The following is a 21,235-nucleotide window of genomic DNA, read 5'->3' as shown; positions in this document are numbered from 1 at the left end:
ACTCTATCAGTTTCTTTCCAACAAGTCTGGTTAAGGAGAAAGGGCGTGGCAAAGAAATTTGAATTCTGACATGAAAGATCAACCAGTGTTTGATGAGAAAGTGGGAAATGGTAGAACAAAGCCTAACTCATATCACAAGAACAGAAACCTAAAATGAATCTCCTACCCGCCCACACAGCTCCACAGCCTGTTCCATTTCCCTCCAGGCCAGTAGCAGTTTATCTGATGCTGGAAAAACAAAAATTGGGAAGAAAAAAAAAATGAAAAACAAAAACAAAAACACCACAAAACCAAAACAGAAGTAAGCAACTTAATTACAAAAGGACAAAAGAAACCTAAGGGAAAAAAATGAATGAATGAATGAAAGGAGAGAAAGAAAGGAAGGAAGGGTTTCTTTACACTCATTGCAGAATACACTCACTGATTCCAAACTCGGTTTGCTCACTATACTTCTCCAGGTCAATCTGAATGCTGGTTTTAAAGAAATCCAACTTGGCCTTGAGCTGCTGAGACATAGAGGCCATGGAATTCTTCATCTTGGAGAGGCAGCTGTTATTCCGGAGGAGATTCATCCTGCAGGAACCACAAGAAACAGAACCTTGGAGCATCTTTGGGATCCAAATACCATTTCCTGTATAATAACAACCCCCCCCCTCAAACACCTAGGGAGGTCCCTGCTATAATAATAATCATCACTATTATTAAAGAAGCCACTTAAAACCATAAGGACAATTTCCTAGCCCTTAGCAATACATGGGGTTCTGCACCAAAATTAGAATTATATACAAACGGCCAATAAACTAAACTCTCTTAACTGGGGAAAGCATCTGTAACCCAGCATAATAATCAGGGGAGTTTTTCTAACCCAAATTGCAATGAGCTTCCCTGAGTTCCAAATTCTGTCCACAGTTCAGCCAACTCAACCCTCAGTTTTGCAATTCTGCTGCATATACTGACCACACTCACCTCATCAGGTTGAAAAGGGCTTCCCTCCAGCTAGCCCACCCAACCACTGCCTACCCATCCAAACCAGTGTCTCCCTCTTGTCTCTCATAAGAGTTGCTTCTGGGTCCCTGCCTCAGCCACCTCTCTTAGAGCCAAAGCCACCAAGGAATTTTAAATAAATTAAATTTTTAAAAAATGTCTGGCACAATACATGGCAGCTCGCTGTCCCTGCTGTAGCCGGTTACAATCCTCTTTCAGAGTTTGGATGCTGTGCCAGACCTGGCCCCACACTTTCCTCAGCTGGAAGAACGAGAGATTCCTTTTGGGCTCTTGAACTGGAAAAAGAGATGAACAATTGTCAGAAAATAACTCTCCTGCAAAGAACCACATCCTGCTTTGAAACATCACTAGTATTTAAAAAATTTTTATAATTATTATACTATTACATAACTTTTTTGGTATTATGCTTGGTTATTATCTTAAATATTTTGTGTAGCCTATTCACAGTATAAGCATGTACCAGATGGTTAATAAACAGCTACTGATTTGATTTGAAGATACATTTTGTGAACCATTTAAAGGCATGTTCACATGTACAGAGGCCCACATATTTTCAACAGAAACTCTTTTATGTTCACAACATTTAAGGTTCACGAAGTTTTATAAAAACACAGCATCAGCTAACAGTACTAGAGATAATTAAACTAGCGAGAAGCCTAGAGATCTCTAAGACCTTGGACCGCCAGTCTGTTTATTCTAGGTATATGTATGTTTGTTGGGGAGATGGGAGTAAAATTATTCATTAAACGCTCATGCAATGGAATGTTATACAGCTATTAAAAAACAAAACAGCTCTGTATGTACCAACAGGGGAAAAATCTATATAATAAATTGTTAAGTGAAAAGGGTACTACCAGTGGTGTGTGAGGAAAAAATACCCCTGGGTGGATATCCAAAAATTTGATAGCAGCAGTTTTCCTGGAAGGGGAACTCACAAGCTGGGGAGTTGGAAAGAGAGGCTGGCTTATTTTTTCATGGTATATTCAATCTTTCATATTTCTTCTTAAAGATACCATTTACATACATTAGTTACTAAAATATAAATGTAACTTCAAAAATAACTAAAATGGGTAATATGCAGTATTCTGTCCTCTGCTTAAAGCTCTATTATATTGAAATTAACTGATAATCTCCTTGACTTGTTTTGCTTGTGTTACTCCTTTCACATACTAGGTTAAGAAAGCTGCCCTTAGGACTGGGTAAATGAATTTCCTTTATGTAGCTCCCTCCCCTGGTTCAAGTCTCTCTCTTCTGCCTTCATCCATATATTACAACCGATCTTTTTTTTAAAAAAAAAAAAACAACAAATGATGTTCTTACGGATACAGCTGACACTTTCAGGTTGGGGTCGTGGGGAGATCTGAGTCTCATAGGCAATTTTACTGTTGTCAAAGAGAAAAACAAGATCCATGTCCAGTGTGCGGCCCTCATTTAGCTGCAAAGAGGCAAGAACATAATGAAATCTTGTGGATCCAACCTTCCCATTTCCCAGCTAATCATGAGAGGTTCTGGATCAACTTCCATTGTTCATCAAGGGCATCATCTTTAGCCCCAGGTACTAAGCAGGTATGATGATTTTCTTCCTGACTCCAGCCTACACTCATCTTTCCTTTTATCCTCATAATTGAGAAACCAGCCTCTACCTCAGAGCAAAGACTGTCCAAGGAAGGGGACGTGACCCTTGTCCTTGGAAAGACCCACAGAGCACTCCTAGGCACTTACCCACCCTGCTGAGTTGTCTATCTACAAATTACATGAGAGATCTTTGGCACCAGGTGTCCCTGACTCAGTCAGGCTAGGTGGGGACCCATAGCAACCCCCTAGCAGCCACCAATCAGCATGAGACAGGGAAAATACCTGGGATGCCAGATGACCCTCCCAGTAGTTTATGGTGGTTGATAACATGTTGGGAAACCATGTAGTTCAGCACAAACACCCCTCATGGTTTAAACCAATCAGTTCAAACGAATCCCCCTCTTGTACTAACCAATCATCCTTACCCAACTTGTTCCCGCCAGTGAATGTGCAAATCGTGTTTTAGAGTTGCTTTATGATTTTCCTGCAGTGTGTGATGATTTGCTAAGAGATGCTATGATGTATGTAAAGTCCCTGCCTTCCCCAAAGAGTATATAAAACTGCTGCAAACCCGGGGCCTCTCAGCGTCACCAGTTGCTGTGTGTGCGGGGAGGATGGAGCTAGCTCGAAATAAACGCCTCCTTGCTGCTTACATGGATCTATTGTCTCTTGTGGTCTTTTGGGGGGTCCCGAAATCAAGCATAAAAATAACATGAACCTAAACCTTATTTACATTTCATTCTATTTTGTTCTTTGATTAACTTTCCTGTCCAGTTAGAAGTTCACTGTATACTTCCCTATGCAATGACTATAAGTTAGTTTATAAGCTCTTTATGAGCAAGGACCATGTCTCACATTGAGGTGGTTAACACTGAGGTGCCTAAGAGCTCTATACACACAGGTAATCATAAATAGTTTTGGTTACTCAGAAGACTAGAGAATCATTTTGGCAATAAAGGCAAAAGAAAGCAAATCTGGGGGGCTGGGGTTGTGGCTCACTGGTAGAGCGCTTGCCTAGCACATGTGGGGCCCTGGGTTCGATCCTCAGCACCACATAAAAATAAATTAAAGGTATTGGGTCCAGCTACAACTAAAAAACAAAATATTTTTTTTAAAAGAAAGCAAATTTGGTCTGGAAACAAGTAAAGCATGAAGTGGCGTGTGTCTCCTAGTAAGCCACACAGGAGATCTCATACCCCAACTTATAAAAAAAAAAAAAGCAGGCATGTATATGTAATGCATGATTAAAAGTCTATTTGATACAGTCAAGTAGCAATCCAAAAGTGTGATTAGTTTACTAGGAGACGAAGTTAGGGGAAAACAGGGCAATCTTCAGGAAGCAAGGAGCTCACCTTGCCATCTGAAATACACTGAATGGCAGGCTTGTCGGGGATCAACGCCAGACCTGCCTCTTGCAGTAGCTCCTGGTCCTTTTCTGGAATTCCTGTATCTTGCTGGATTCTAGTCTTTAAGTCCTGTAGACTCTCATTCTCTGTCACAGGATAGGTGTGAATGGTGCCCGTGACCATGTTCAAGATATGAACCAGCTACAACACAACTCAGATGTTATATATTAAAAAACAAAACAAAAACAACAGTCTTTATGCAGATCCCCATCTATTTGTAGAGATCTTCCACTTCCCAACATTTCCCAGTCCCACAAAGTAAAGGCCTAACTTAAGGAAGGGAGGCTGGGTGCTAGGTTTCCACATTCCAGTCTTTAGTATTCCTGTTTGTATGCCATAAGGACTTAGCTATCAAGGTCAATGAGCTCAGTGTTTGCAAACAGTGATGACTTAACTTTCAAGGTCAGTGAGCTCAGTTGTCAGCCTCTTTTGTGGAAAGACTGTCAGAGAAGCCTAAATTTCTTCCTTCAGCAAGCTGGCCCCTGACCTACTACGTCCTCCTGCAAATCTTTCTTGTCAGAATTGCTATGTCCCACCAGGGGACCCAGCAGTTGCCTCAGGGCTACCTTGCTGGTGCATTTACCTTTAAGTTTAAGATGTCATCCAAGGCCTTGAAGCAGCCATTTGGACCATACTGGGGATCTGTGCCTCTTTGTCGGGCGTGCCACATAAGCATCAGCTGCAGCCACTTCTCCAGTCGTTCTGCCAGTACACTGAGAAAAGCACAGTGTAGAAGAGATACTGCCAGCAGTCTCAGGCTGCCTTTATGTGTAAATTTAAAAGTTTGACCCTGCATATGTCTTGTCATTATGCACATGGGTGGCAACCAATAAATGGTTATTGAAAATGAAATGGACTAATCTGAGAGAGAAAACCCTAAGTGCTTCCAACCAATTTAATCATTCATGTGTCATCCCTTCTCTCTTGACCTGCGAACACAGTTCCCCTAAATCAGGGATTTCCAATTCATGGACCAGTACACATTTCCGACTGGCTACCTGTGAATGACCTGTGAACAATGATCTGTGAAGTTTTTAAAATGTACTTTAGGGGGCTGGGGTTGTGGCTCAGTAGTAGAGCGCTTGCCTGGCATGTGTGAGGCACTGAGCTCAATCTTCAGCACCACATTAAAATAAATAATAAATAAACAAATGATATTGTGTCCATCTATATCTAAAAAAAAACTTTTTAAAAGAATGCATTTTAGGCCTGGGTGTGGCTTAGTGGCACAGTGCTTGCCTACCATGTATGAGGCTCTGGGTTCCATCTGTAGCACTGGACAGCCAGGGAGGGAGTGGTTTGTAAGTAATCACTAGCCCACCCCAAAACCTAGCCCCCACACTGCTGGATTTAGCATCTGGTAGGTGTCCATGACAAAATTCAAACTCCTTGTCCTGGACCCCCAGCACCTGCTTCCTAGATGCACTCAAGCCCTCCCCTGAGACCTACACAGCTACTCATGGCCTCCCCAAAGTGCCTTTGCTCACCCCAGTCTCCCCTCTGAACTTCTTTCCTCCAACCTTTTCATCTGTTCATAGCATATACATCCTCCCAGCACATCCAAAATCACCCCACATAACTCTACTGCACACCATACCTCTAAATGCTCACGGTCATCATTCCCCATACCTTGTAACTTTCCTTTGTATTATGAAACAATTCTGATAACTTAATTAACTGCTATATTCTGACTGGATTAGACTGGAATGCCATTCAAACTATAAGGATTTGTTGACTCTTAACACAGCATTAGGACAGATGAGGAGTGCAAAGAGAAATAAGGTACAATCTGCTCCCCTTAAAAGACTTACTATGGAAGTAATTATATTGAGTTCTTCGTGAGCTTTATCTTATATATAATTACAAGAAATGAACAAGAAAGAAAGAGAAAAGATGATTTCGAGGGAGGTGAGGGATGGGACTTCACCCTGTTTAAGATTGAGATAGATTATGTCAAGTTCTTAGTCACAGGGTAGTCTGTTTCAAAGTTATCAGATGTTATCTTGAACTTGTATTTCTGAAAAAAGGAAGATATGTAGTAAATTACCATGGTACCTTACCTGTTAAGATTATTGGGGTAGGGTAATGAGCTTGAAAACTTCACTGCTCCATTCAAGTCTTCACTAACAACAATATCCATCTCACTCTTCTGCCGGACTTTTGAGTGCCTGCAAGTATGCCATTATCATTTCCCTCAAGTTACTCAGTGGCCTCAAGAGCCATTTAATATTTGTAACATCATTTTACAACTATACAGATGACTTGTAACTCCAGATGGATATTTAATATTTTGGAAAAATGATTGGTATCCTGGTAGGTTGGTTTCTTCATTTAAGAATGGTTAGTAGTAGGGTAGGGGAGGTGTAGCTCAGTGGTAGAGCATGTACTCAGCATGCATGTGCAAGACCCTATTTCAATACGCAGCACCACATTACAAGAATGGTCAGTACTACCTGAGCGAGTTTTTAAAGGATAGCCTCTAGTGGTTATTCACCATCTTGTGCCCTGAGTTCTACAGACAGCAGAACTCTCATTCTTGGCTCTTGCTTTTCATTTTCTCTACTTTCCATTCCACCCAATGTAAGTTCTCATGTTTGATACAGGATAAAATTAGGACTTCCAAATCAAGATTACCAAATGCAGGTCACATTTAGATGAGATGTGCAATACATGCACATATGTATATACTTCCCTTTAAATGTGTATTGCTAAATATTTTTTTCTATGGAGAAATGAACTTTTACATTTCCCAATCTATGGAACCTCTTGGGATATCTGAAGTAGTATTTGAAGGAAAGAAATTTAAAACCAACTGGCTTCAATCCTTCATGGTAACAAAAATACCTTATATTTCAACTTTATAGATAACTATGTAGTTTGTCATTGTTTCCTTAGTTGCTCATGTGGTGATATCATTTTTAGTCCAACACTTAGTGATAAGGAGATGAAGATGAAGTGATCTATCTGAGGTCACACAACTAGAATGGCAGAATTAGGGTCTGAAAATTACTGGTGTAATTTATACTCTGCCTAAATATACAAATACATCTTTTCCTGAAACTCCTGAGAAATTCAAATTAAAAATGCTATTGTCCTGAACAATTCAGTGAACTGGCCTATCAGGAGCATGCATGAGATCCAGAATAGTTGGTGTCTGGCAGAGTCTTGGAGTTTCCACATCTGGCAGAAACTATGATAGGTAGAAATCAGAGGCCCTCTCTCTTTCTAATTGAAGTAGGATGGTCCTCCTACAGAAAACTGTCTATCAATAGAAAATTACAAAAGAACACACTAAATGGAAAATTATGTTTTAGGCAGATCCTAAAATATATTTCAAAATTGCTCCTGTTCTGAAATTACTATGGCCACCTGGCCTTCCAGTACTGATGAGGGTAGTTCTAGGAAGAAGATTCTGTAGACAATAGATTTAACTGTGAAGGTGCTGAGCAGTTAGAGATATATTTTCAAAAACATTTGTTCCTGGACTGGGGATGTGGCTCAAGTGGTAGTGTGCTCGCCTAACATGCGTGAGGCACTGGGTTCGATTCTCAGCACCACATAAATGTAAAATAAAGATATTGTGTCCACCTAAAAAACTAAAAAATAAATATAAAAAATATTGTTCCTACAGTTCTAATGGACTCTAACTCATCTTGTTATAAATAATGGAAAAGTTCAACATCTAAATTGAAGAAATGCAATAATCCCTTGATTGATTAAAACCACTATAGATACACAAATAATTTCAAACTTTTTTCATGATGGTTACAGTTAAAATGTGACTACAGTTATGAAATTCTCTAATATTCCAGAATCTATGCAGCTAAAAAAAAAGTTTTCTCCGTAAGTCACCACAGGAGGGCATATTTTGCCACTTTGCCAGACTCCTCCAGTGAAGGGACTTCACCTCCGTCCTCTTTACATTACCAGTGTCTGGGATACAAATACAGAATTGACTTGGGTTGCCATCACAAAAAACCTCTCTTCTAGAACTCATTTCAGAGGTTACACTTTATTCTCATCAATAAATATTCTCATGATGTAAACACTTGTCCTTTGAAAAGTTAATGTCTTTACTATTTCCAAAAAGATATTTAGAAAGATGACAACAGCCAACGGCAATGGTGTGGAGAAAGAGGCAGCTTTGTGTATTCCTGACGGAAGTAAGTATTTAAATAACCTTTTTGGCAAGCAGTGTAATACACATCAAAGCCTTTAAAACGTGCATACTCTTTGATCTGTTAATTCCATTCCTACGAATTTATCCTAAAGAAATAACTATGAGGATGTTATCCTAAAGAAATAACTACAAGGATGTTATTCTTGGTTTTATTTTAAGAAGTAAAAATTATAAACCACCCAAGCTTCCAACAACAGAGCACAAGTTAAATAAACTACAATGCAGCCAGACACTCAATGGAACACCAAACGGACATTCAAACAACATGGAAAAATATAAAGTAGGTTCAATATTAGTTTGAAAAGCAAGGTATATCAGAGTATGTATAATAACTTATTTTTAAAAATTATAAAACACATGCACACACTGAAGATACACAAATGTTCATAGCAGTTATTCCCAGACTGTCTGATTATAGTTGTTTATTTTTAAAAATTGTATCTGTATCTTTCAAAATTACAAAAATAAAACAAAATTTATCTGAAGTAATCAAACTGGGCAGACTATTTAGGCTCAAGACAAGGATTTTTTTAAGATGTAGATAAATTGGCTTTGAAGGAAACTTTGTTACAGAGTAAAACGTTTTAAAGGCACACAGAGGAAAGTGTTCAAATTATGCCACCAGTGGTGCAGAAAAAGGGGACAAATGCAAAATTGAACAAATAAATATCAGTCACTTTGGTTGAGAGGTTCTAAAAACATCCTCAGAAGTAAACAAAACCAAATGGTATCAGGTGCCTGTGGGGAGGGGACCAGGTGGTTGGAGACTGGTATGAGATGACTTTTGAGTACATACTCTTTCATACTTTTGAAGTTTGAACCATGCTAACTTATTACTGCTTAAAACAAACCAAAAAAAAACTTGAAATAAAAACTTTTTGAGAAACAACAGCATCATTTGAATTAGTGTGTGGCTTCTCAAGAAGTAATTTTCAGTGAAAGCTACTTGACTGGGGGGAATGTTAATTTTTAAATCATGTATTTTAGTAATGATTAACCTTTTTTTTCTTTTCCCTCCAGCACTTGAAGTTATTTTAACTGATAAGTAAAAAATAATTTATTAGATTCACAGTTAAAGCCACTTTCTTATACTTTTTAAAAAAAATATTTATTTTTTAGTTGTAGTTTGACTCAACATCTTTATTTTTATGTGGTGTTGAGAATCGAACCCAGGGCCTTGCACGTGCTAGGTGAGCATTCTACCGCTAAGCCACAACCTCAGCCTGACTTTCTTATACTTTTAAAACAAAAGTTTATATTCAGGCCAAGCATGGTGGTACACACCTTTAGTCTCATTTACTTGGGAGGCTTACACAGGGGAGTACTTGAGCCCAGGAGCTCAGGGTCAGTCTGGCAACATAGTGAGATTTGATCTCTTTAAAAGAAAAAAAATAAAAATGTATATTAAGGTGCACTAAAATTTGTCAACACTAAATTTTCATGTAAATATTTCCTCACATGTAATGTGCAGGTATCCTTTATTTTTTACTAATGTATAGCATTTTAAGTACACAATTCACTTAACAGTGGACAAAGAGGCTGACTTGTTACTGCTGAACACAGAACAAGTAGCACTCACATAGTATTAAATTTAAAGAGGTTTCTTAACAACCACCCATTTTTCTAGATTTGTGGAGTTTGAAATGCCCATATGCTATTTGCTAATGGGCTTTCCTCTCAGAAGATCAAGCACAGACCTCTCAGGCTCAGCTCTGGGGCAACCAGTGAATTGGGGACAAAGTGAAAGAGATGAACAGAGCCAGGGGTAACTCCATCTACTAGGCAGCCTTCCCTGCCCAGGCTCTCACTCACCACTGTACAGGCTGCCAGTTAGGGAGGAAAGGCCGGAAGCCTGTGATGCACTCAAAGGCCAAGGTGCCAAAGCTCCAGTAGTCCACAGTTACCGTGTACTTCTGCTGCTCTAGCAGTTCCGGGGCCTGCAACAACACAAGATGAAGCACACCTGAGCTGCCCTCTCTTCTTAGAAGCCACAGCAAAAGGTACAAGCAACTCATCTAATCATGCCCCACCCCCCCACAACCCCCATCTTTCCTGGCTCCATCCCAGGGGTTCTAGCACATCCACTCAAGGGTGAGGAGGTAACTACCTGAGGATGGTGGTCTAGCTGGTGGTACCTAAGGTTTTCCTGTACATCACATACTCTCATTAAATGCTGAGAGAACAGCTAAGGAGTCAGGGCCCTGAGGGGTTATATTTGGTAGATCAGAGTAAATCAATTATGCATTTCAATGTGCTTTAATTTCTCCCCTTTAAAAATGAGGGCTGTGCAGAATTTCAAGGGATTATTGAAAAGCTAAGACAATGCAGGGCCCAGTCATGGGTGCTCTGTAGAGATTCGAAGATACAATACATAAAACAAAGGAAAACAATACCAGGTTATGTATACCAAATGAACAATGTATGCATTAAATGCTGACTGAAATCTCCTGAACCAAGTAACATGTGGCCACACAATGGAATGGGATATTTTCAATCAGGCAGGAAAAAGCCAGATGCCTGACATCTGCCAAAGGTGAGAGAGTTAGGGTGATCCAGGAAGGCAACAAAGCCCAGGTGGGGCCAGAACTGGCCTCAGAAGGTTCATTGAATGATCAGGAGACAGAGACATTACAGAAAGGACTTTCATGAGCAAGGGAGACAGAACTATGTACAATGTGGGTAGAAATGTGATACAGAAAGGTCAGGGAGTCCAAGCCAGGAGAAGAGATTTGGGGATGGTTGGGTCAATCACTGGTTCTGGTTATGAACAGATGTTTTAACTCACACAGGTGAACAACTGGTCACAGTTGTTAGGATCCCCCTAACTGCTGCTGAGCTGATGACTCCTGCAGGTACTCAACAGGACAAATATAAGTACACGTTCTATGGATACAAATGCCCGAATCACAGCTCCCCACGAGTCACCACTAAGAAACCTCTATTCCACTGAGCAGGTGAGAAACGGAGAGAGTTCAGTAGTAGAATTGGTAGGACATGAAAGAAATATTAACACATGCAAAAAGAGAACAAATGGCTTCTTTCTTATTTAAAAAACAGCAAGATATTTAAGCTCCTCTAGCTTTTCAACCTTTTTTATCTAATTATTCTCTACCACCTCACTGCTACCACCAGCTCTGAATGGGCCTGTGGAAATAGGCTTCTTACTGCTTGTCTCTCTTGTTCAGTGCAATCCATTCTCTACACCAAAATGAAAGTAAGTATTTTCAAAGTCTGCTCCTTTTCCAAAGTAAAGCTCTTTAATGTCATTCCAGAGGGTTTAGGATATAGTTTAAAACCCTTAACCAGCTAGCAGGCCCTCGATCTGTCATCCCTCTCCCTCTCCCTCCCCAGCATCAACTTCAGACTCCCTCTTCCTTCTCTAGGTCTCAGTCATGCTCTTAGGTCTTCCAATGTGCTATTCCTTTGGCCCAAATCTCCCCTTCCTCTACCTTTGCCTTTAATCTCCAGCCCTTATCTACTCATCCTCTGGGGCCCAGACTTGGCTAGGTCCTATATACCCCCATGATATCCTACAGTTTTCCTCTGTAGGGCTCAATGCAATGTAACTCTTAGTTACCTGTATATCAAGTTAACACCTACTTTCTTGCTAAATTTTAAGCTCCTGGAGAGCAGAGGAATGCTTATTTTCTTTCCCATTGCATCACCAGCTCTAAGCATAGCACCTGTCACACAGACTGCACTGGATCGATATTCTGGAATAAATGGAGTAATTCAGAACTCAGATCACATAAAATAAAGAAGGGTAAGGAAAATACTTAAGGACAGTGAGGTTACAGTTCTGTGTAAAGGCACTCTGGCTCAGCCCTTCTGACATCAAAGAAGACTACATCCTTCTGGAGGGCATCTGATGGCAGAATATGCTAACTTGAGCAGATTATGGTTGTGAGCTCACGAGACAATTTCTATATATCTAGGAAACATCCATGAATCTGGCAGGACTTAGGTTCAGGCAGGTAAGGATGGAAAGGAGCCCTACAAACATGAGAGAAACTGATAAGTAAACATGTAAATCCCATTTCTTACCAGGTATTGCAGGGTCCCCACAAAGGAAGTACAAAGACTGCCCTGATCCAGTTCCTTGGCATATCCTAGGTCAATAATTTTGTGTATTAACTGAAAAAAAAATGGAGGAGAAATCTGAGGCTTATCAGAATGTGTTGTTCTTCTACAAAGATTCAGATAATTTGTCATTACAGCAGAGATTATTACAGAATTCCCAGAGAGTATTAAATCCTAGATTCCTAAAGCCAGATACATAGAAGAATGCACTGAATATGGTAGAGAAATCATTCACTGTAAAAATGCTAGGCATATATTCTCCCTCATTCTGCCACCAATCACAAAAAGGCCAAAATTAACTGGTCATGGACCAGCCCTCAAGATTGCTAAACCTGGACTTCTTAATGTCAGAGATCAGGCAAACTCCTTCTCAGGAAATACTTTAGTTCTCAAATTTTAGAAAAATCAGCAAGAATGAATATGCCCTGGAATGAAAGTGAATCCTGTCGTAGGCATGGGGTCAGGTCTAGGATGCTGTCAGAGTTGTACCAGGAGGGATTAGTGAACTGGAGCTGAGCTGCTATATTCCCTTCATCAGCCCAGTCAACAACAGTATCAAGTCCTGTATGGTGGTTACCACCATACCTAAGCAGGGCAGCCATTCAAGAGGGTCACAAGAATTCTGGGGGACTGCAGGCTGGACAAGGCTTGAGATGGCAAATGCCATTTCCAAGCGTCTTTTCTCAGACACACTGATAACCAATTTACAGTTGGTTTCCATTTTAGTATTAAAATTTAAGGCTCTTAAAACAAATGGAAAACAATAAGTCTACTTCCAAGAAGTACTAGCCCCAAAGTTTGGGAGTAGAGGTAGGACAACAAATAGTATTTTCCTTATCAGAATCCTGCAACTTGGGCAATTAACAATGTGAGCCATTTAAACTTGCCTCAATCTGCCAGTAAGAACTGAATTTTGTTTCAAATAAAAAAGTATTGCCAGAGGATCAAAGTGTGACTCAAGGAAATGTGAATATAAACAAACCTACAAAACATGTTCCTTCTCTACCAGGCAGCTTCCCTGAGGCAGCCCCTGAGACTTCCTGAGTACAGGAAGGTCACTCACTCTTTGCTCTCCTTGCTGAAGAACGATGTTTTCTGGTTTTAGATCCCGATGGATGATTCTGTTTTCATGAAGGTATCTAAGCGCAGAAGCTGAGGGAGTGGAAAGGGGAGTAAATTTTTATTAAGTTTAAGAAATGCTTTTCATTTCAGAATCCCCTATCCTATATAATGTGCCCCTGAAATGCACTCTATAACTTTTAGTGCACAAACTCACTGTGGCAGGAAGGGGCCTAGGACAGATGCTCCTCAGGTGGGGTGAAGAGAACCTGGCTAGATGAGCAAAACTTACGACTACCACAAAAATTTAGCTTGTTCATGCAAAAATTCCAAGGGGCTGAAGAGGAGCTCAATGGTAGAGCACTTGACTAGCATGCACAAAGCCTTGGATTCATTCCCCTGCACTTTAAGAAAAAAACAATTCTTTGTGTCTCCTAATCTGTATCATTGGTCTACATGTCTATTTTGGTGTCAACACCATGCCATTTTTGTTACTATAGCTCTGCAGGATAGTTTATGGTCTGGGATTGTGATGCCTCCTACTTCACTCTTCTTGCTAAGAATTGCTTTGGCTAATCTGGGTATCTTATTTTTCCAAATGAATTTTCTTTTCTTTTTTTTTTTTTAAGAGAGAGTGAGAGAGGAGAGAGAGAGAGAGAGAGAGAGAGAGAGAGAGAATTTTTAATATTTATTTTTTTTTTAGTTCTCGGCGGACACAACATCTTTGTTGGTATGTGGTGCTGAGGATCGAACCTGGGCCGCATGCATGCCAGGCGAGCGCGCTACCGCTCGAGCCACATCCCCAGCCCCAAATGAATTTTCTGATTGATTTTTCTATTTCTGTGAGGAATGTCGTTGGGATTTTAATTGGAATTGCATTAAATCTTTTGGTAGTATGGCCATTTTGACAATATTAATTCTGCCTTGCACCTATGAGGTCACCAATTATAGTTTAGAGCAGTGATTCTCAAACTGAATTACCTGCTAAATTCTCAGGCTCACCTCAGCATCACAAGTTCTCTAGTTGATACTGACACTGAAATAATCTAAGGGGAACTTCTCTGATCTTGAGGTATGAAAATCTAAACTCTGCAGGGAGAGCAAAAAGGTCATTTGGGCAAAGAATACTATGGTCATTAAGACCTAGAGTCTAATGAGGCTGAAGCTGGCTTTAAGAAGATACTGGGAAGCCTGAGAGGAACAGAAAAGGAACACCTTCAACACATTTCGAAAGTTCGGCATGTATTTATAAACTGTGCCTAGTTCTCTGGAAGGTTCTGCAGGGGATAAAACAAAGGACACAGTTCCAAATCTAAGAATTTATGTAGAAAGTGAGCCCATAGAAAACTGCCTATGAGGTCATTTGACACACACAGCTTCTGCTGTGAAGAAGAAATGGGATATTACACAAGGAGGGCCATGGCACAGAGCAACAGAGATCCAAGAAGAAGTGATTTTTACCTGTAAGAGAGGTTTAATCAACTTTAACAGAAGTCCTAGCTAACTAGAGACTAACTAGGGAAGAGAAAAATGGAATGAGTATCGGAAAGAGATAAAATTATCCCTATTTGAGATGATATGATAAATATGCATAGAAAACTCAAAAGACTAAAAAATGGAAAGAATTTAGTCAGAATCTAGTTGGCTGGAAACAAAACAAGTGTATACAAATCAATAGCTGCCCTCCCTGTTAGCTTATCTAGTTGAAAAGGAGAAAAAAAAATCTCTTTCACATTAGCAACAAAAACAAAAACATCATGGAGTGCAATTAGCAAAAAAGTAGTCTTATGTGAGGAAAACTACATGGTATAAAGATAAAAGCATAAATAACATTAAAAAGTTTTGAAAGTTTACGACAAAGATATTATAAACAAAGTCCAAATACTAGAAATAAAGTGAAAGTCAACAATCAGGGAATGGCTGATTATGGTAGATCCACAGTACAACTGGCAACTCTTTTAAAGTAATTTAAGTTTATAGTTTCTGACTCAGAGGGATGTCAATGATGTACTGCCAAGTGAATGGTTATGACCTGTTTTTTTTTTTTTATGAGAGTAAAAAGCAAAAGCAACAGCAACATTAAGAGAAGTTTAAAAACAAGCCCTCTTTATGCCACCACACACATGCTTAAACACTCCCATGCCCATATAAGCACACACACAAAAACACACATAAACTCTCTTTGGGTCAGACTGAGAATACAGCCGTGGAGAAGTAGGCAGCCTTGCAGAATAGGTGGCTGGTCCTGTCTATTTGCATCAGGAGGGAGCACTGTGCAGAGAGGAGAAAGCCTCCACAAAAACCAAGTGATCAGCATGCTCTGTGACGACTTTCACCTGAACATTGCCTAAAAATGCACTTGAAAGGCAAAATGAGAGAGCTCAACAATGGAACTACATTTTATTAGGTGGGTTTTAGCTCAGGACATTAAGCCATACTGCAAAGTTGCTAATTATATACCCTTTTAAATCCAGTCTTTGAACATAGTTTTAACATTTCATACTTGTTCCTGATTTTCTTTTCTTTCATAAGGGACATAGTAACCTGATTGGATTAGGTACAATTACCATCCAAATGAAGTCAAAGTTGTGCTGCTTTCCATGTGCCTGAAGAATTCCACTCTATCTTGGTCTCAACTTTGTTTTCTTATTTTGGCAGTACCAGGGGCAGAACTCAGGGCCTCATGCATGCCAAGCAAGCACTCTACCATTGAGCTACATACTCAGCTCAAATGCATTAATTTCTAAAAGTCAAAACTTCCTACCAACACTTTCATTTTTATTTTGCTATTTTTATTAAAGAAGCAAAGTGAAGTATAATAAAACTCCAATAACCACACCCACAAAACCTTACAGTCAGAGATGGCACTACTATTAAACTTGAACTATCTGCCAGCAGGCACCAAGATCACACAATAACTTAAAATTTTACTGATGGATTCAATAAAATTTTGGTATGTGACAAGCTGTTGAAGAATATCAGGATATAATGTATGTAAAAGTGTGGGTTAGTTTATTCCAAAGCAGACTATGTGAAACTTGAGACTCATGTAATTTGAGGAAGTACATATGCCAGACTAAGACAAAGGCCCTGAAGCCAGAAGTGTAACATTTTAAGGCAAATTACATGGGGTGGGAGCAGGTGAAGTGTTTCAAAAAGTCCCCAATGAGGAGAAAGAGTTCAGATGAGACAACATGTTATTCTCTACACTTCACTCATTAAGTGAAGAGGGATGGCAACTGGGTCCACTGATGACTATTAATAACTGTTTATTTTGATGCTTAAGCAACTGTACATAACAAACTTTAGTTCTCATTTCAGGGTGGTCATTTATTCTCAAATATTTCTGTTTACTTAACAAAGTCTAGAATTAAAGAATCTAACAGGTATAGTTATAGGTAGTTTCTTTACACATTTACACATTGTCTAACTGAAAACAGTAAAAATTCTGACAAGCAAGACCTCTTAAATGGTTTCTCTTGCAGAACAGGTCTTCAAAGAGTTTAGTTTAGTCAGACAGAGTCACATTTCACAAAACAGCCTCTGAAGAGCAGTGTCAGGAAATAAATCAAAATTGTCTAAAGCCAAGAGAACCTTGGTTTAAATTGGATGAAAAATGCAATATTGAGATTTAAGAAAAACAGTGTTGCATCTGGAAGTTTATTAAAAAACAACAACAACAACTCTAAACTCCTGGCAATAGTGATAGTACACATTTATAAAAATTGGGAACTACATCACTCCAATGCATAAAAACCAAGAGTTAATTTTTCATGTTCTAATAGCAGAAACAAGTTATGAGAAGTGCTTGCTCTGTGTGAACTTTGATGTTATACCTCAGGGGCTGGGGATGTAGCTCTGTAGTACAGCACTTGCCTAGCATGTGTGAGGCTCTGGATCCATTCCTCAGCAACACACACACACACACACACACACACACACACACACACAACAATTGTTGACTAGACTACACTGTGGCATGTCCTAGAAAGGACACTGCAGAAAGAAGAGTCCCAGTTGAAGAATCTTCTACAAATAACAGCAGCTATTATCCTCATCAGGAATGGCATTCAGAGACTTACCCCAGTGCTCCCTTAGCTTATGAGGCAGACACAGACATATAACTGAAGAATGTGACTATCCTGTGATTCTTACTGATAAAACACAATTCTAAATCACAGCCTGTGTATTTTTTCTGGACAACAACCCAAGTTAGGGAATAGCTGGACTCACTAGACTTCAATGTAGAAAGGAGCTTTAGAAGGGTTGTGTCTATGGATCCCTACTTACCACACCACAAGTTTCAAGAGATAACTAAGCTCACTTCAGAACACCTATTTAAAGTACATTCCACTGGGAAGAAATGGAAAGACAAATGGATCAAAATCTTGACACAGAGATTAAAAGAAAAAAGTAAAGGTAGTCACCAAAATAAAAGTTGCCACTGACTAAGAATGGCAATAGGATGCCCATGCACTCGATCAAAATTTATTTTGTCCCTAATATGTGCCAGCCAGTTTGTGTCCCTGGATTTTGCCAACAAAACAGAGTGGAAGGCCAACTGTGGACACATGGAGAAAGATTTAGTCTGGCTGGGTTTCCCAACTAAAACAGGCTCTATGACTAATCAGCAAGGTAGCAAGGCAGCAACACCAAGCGCTGAGGAAAGTGTAAAATCATTTCCTCAGTCCTTCAACAAGTACTTGTAGTCTCTTGTTAGGAACAAGGGAAGAGGAATCTTGTGAAAGAATCACTGTGTGTGCGATATCAGGTCTAAACCTCTGCCCACAAAGACAGAAAGGCTGAGGGCCCTTGGGGAGGTATACAAACGGAAGCCTAATAAGGGGCAGCATGCACAAAAGTCAGCAGGAGGATAAAAAGTGGATTTTGAGAGTCAAGTATATGGTAGGCTGGCTCTAGAGGGTGGGGAAAATGCTAGATTAAGAAGATTAGCCATTAGCTAATAGTATAATGAAATGTCTTTTCAGAGGCATGATAGATTAGCAAAATGTGGATAAGGAAGCCAGCAAGAGGTCATGACAGTGATTTACTGTGACACTGAATTAGTGGAGGCAGTAGTAACATGGAAAATGGATTATACAACACAGGCAGGTTAAATGGACTGAAGAATTTTTAAATGGGAGGGTATGGAGCAAGAGTAGGGAAAGATTCTAAGAAGAGGCAAGATTAAAAACTGACACTCATGTTGGGAAACTGACAGAAAGATGGGTCTAGTGACACAACAAAGTGGAAGCTGGGAAAGGCTCTGGTTTAAGGAAGAAGTCTAGGACTTCAATTTGGAATCAACTCTAAGAGAAATTCCTGTAGATATGGATATGGACTGAGGATAGAAATCAGATTTTAGAAAAGAAATGGTTAATAAAGATGACCCAAGAACAGCCTGGCAAACAGAATACTAGAAATCAATGGGCCACTGGTCCATGTGGGGAAGGATGAATGGGATGAAGCAGGAATGAGGAGAAAGTAGGAAGACAAAGCTCCTGGCAAAAGATCATGCAGATGAGTCTGTGGCAAGCTGTCAGGCTGGGACAGCTGAGGGCAACTCAAGGACAGTCTGGGAAAATCATTCTGCAGATCAGCTACCTAAGCAGTGAAATGAAATAGCTGGGGTGTAATGGACCTCAGAGGTCACTTAGAGACTCAAACCCCTCATTTAAAATTGAGGACCCTCAGACCCAGAAAGTCTCCAGCCTTGCCCAAGGTCAAAGAGCTGGTAAAGCAGAGAAACCCAGGACTGAGAGCCAGCTGTCTTCTCTTTTGTAATTATATTATATTTATTTATTAATCTGGTTATTTTTGCTTTTCGACACACTTTCTATAGAGATGATCTGGGATCATGAAATCATCTTTTGTTATAATCAACAGTAGAGTCAGACTGATGCATTCAATAGAACAAGCAAGAAAATTCACAGGTAGGAAAACACTAAACAGAGCACCCAGTTTTCTGATTCCTAATGGAGTTCTCTTCCCTCAAGCCATGTGTTCTCCCTGGAACCCTCTCTGCTCTTTACTACTGAAATACGGATGCCATCTAGGAGCAGCTGCCAACAGAAGTGGAGATGGTGATGCAGGGAACGAAGCACAAATAATGTGGGGTGGGATTCCTGAAGACTCGGAGAACAAGATGGTTAGTGTCATAGTTTGGATCTGGAACGACCCCCCAAAGATCCATATGTTAAAGGCTTGGTCTCCAGCCTTTAGCACTATCAGGAGGTGGTGGAACCTTTAAGAAGTGAGGATGAGTGACAGGTCTTCCGGTCACTGGAGGTGTGCTTTTGAAGGGGATAGACTGGAGGTGTGCTTTTGAAGGGGATAGTGGGACTCCAGACCCTTTTTTCTTCTTCTTTCTCTTTTGCATCCTGGTTGTGAGGTGAGCAGCTTTTTCTAATCTCATGCTCCCCACCATGATGTGCCCCACTTGCCCAAAACAATGGGGCCAAACAAACATGGTCTGAATACCTGCAAAACTGAGACAAAATGAATCTTTTCATAAGTTGATTACCTCAGGTATTCATTACAGTAATAGAAAGCTGACTAATATATTCAGTCACCACAGCAAGTCAGCCACCTAGAGAATCAAGGAGACCAATCCTAACGTAAGAACCAAAAAGGCCATGACAATCACACAAAGGGGTCCAGACTGCCCAGCTGGCCTCAGCATGGGCAGGATCCCCCTAACCCCTGGTACAAGGGAGTGCTTGCTGTCTGACCCTCTGTTTTGACTGCTCATCAGTTTCTTCCTCCACTGGTAGAAGGAAACACAGTCCAATGTTTTCCAAAGGATAATGAGCAAGATGTTAATTTACAGTCCACTTGCATTTGACTTCCTTGATCTATTTTAGGATCAAGTTGTGTAGAAGGCCAAATAATTTCTGGCTGCTCCACACCTGCCCCCACATCTCTTGCCAGTGTAAGGGCAATGGTTAGCAAGCTTGCCCTAGCACTGGAAGTGGCGGGCTCCCATGTGCTTGCCTAATTTCCTCATGTGTATTCTGCAGTATTATCTTGTCAATGTAAAGTTCAGTGGAAAAATTCTACCTATGTCCATTATCTTGATGCTACTCTAGGGAGGGCAGGGGTACAGAAGAAATTAGAAGCAAATAAGCTTAACCCTGAAGAGAAGGCAATAAATCTGGACCTTGCAGACAAGGGTGTGGCTCTGACACTTATCTGAAGTCAACAGGGAAAGGAACAGCAGTGGCAACTCCAACATAGGAAACGTGGGCCAACACTTGGAACAAACTAGAACAAAATATGCTCAGGAAATGTTTCAAAATACAAAAGAGTTATGTTAGATTAGCTGCTCCAAGTAAAGCTTTTGAACTTTGACTCAGTCATGAGATCGCTGCAAATGAAATAAATCTAATGGGTCCCGTATACAAATCAGAAATGCAAATAAAAATGAATTACAAGTTTATTAGTGTAACCACGAAATCAAGGGATGTGACTGCATCCAAAAGCTGACTGAGATAGGAATGGATCTGGAGAAGGTCAGCCATTTCCAGGAAAAAAAGTCTCATGACACAATCACCTGTCAGGTTTGCTAGATCCAAACTCAGGTCACAACCCAAATTAGGATCTGACATTTTTCAAAAAGGGAACCATAAATACAAATCCAGAGTAGGAAGGAAATGAGTAAGGAACAGCTAACTGTACATTCTGCTAGGAAAAGAATGTTGTGCTATGAGCTTTGGGTATACCATCTCATTTTATCCTTATAACAATTCTAATGAAGTTAGTCACATTTCTAATTGATAACTAATAAATCACACATTCTGAAAAATTAAGTAACACACCCCAGGTCATACTGCTAGTAAGTGGAAGAGCTGGTTTAAGGATAATATGTGGGCATCAGGTTTTTGCAAAACTAAGTTCTTTTTTTGTGTTAATTTCCTTTAGGGTTTATTTC

The 21,235-nt window shown here is 40.0% G+C and overlaps 1 protein-coding gene across 2 annotated transcripts in view; it reads right to left on the bottom strand.

Annotated features, from left to right (window-relative positions):
- Positions 1-21,235, bottom strand: part of IKBKB (inhibitor of nuclear factor kappa B kinase subunit beta) — a 49,231-nt gene that overhangs the window by 11,312 nt on the left and 16,684 nt on the right. The window contains exons 6-15 of one of the 2 annotated variants that reach the window (XM_081269254.1): positions 13,310-13,398; positions 12,211-12,300; positions 9,979-10,103; positions 6,047-6,154; positions 4,570-4,699; positions 3,933-4,127; positions 2,326-2,440; positions 1,157-1,280; positions 422-573; positions 167-228 (exon numbers count right to left, since the gene is read on the bottom strand). In XM_081269254.1, the coding sequence (XP_081125380.1) occupies positions 167-228; positions 422-573; positions 1,157-1,280; positions 2,326-2,440; positions 3,933-4,127; positions 4,570-4,699; positions 6,047-6,154; positions 9,979-10,103; positions 12,211-12,300; positions 13,310-13,398 (1,190 nt within the window). The other variant, XM_081269255.1, reaches the window with a different exon arrangement.

The sequence above is a fragment of the Spermophilus citellus genome (genome assembly GCF_964194105.1).
Source record: "Spermophilus citellus genome assembly, chromosome: 16".
NCBI lineage: Eukaryota > Metazoa > Chordata > Mammalia > Rodentia > Sciuridae > Spermophilus > Spermophilus citellus.
Note: the sequence above shows the minus strand (reverse complement) of the source record. Positions and strands in the feature narration are given on the sequence as shown.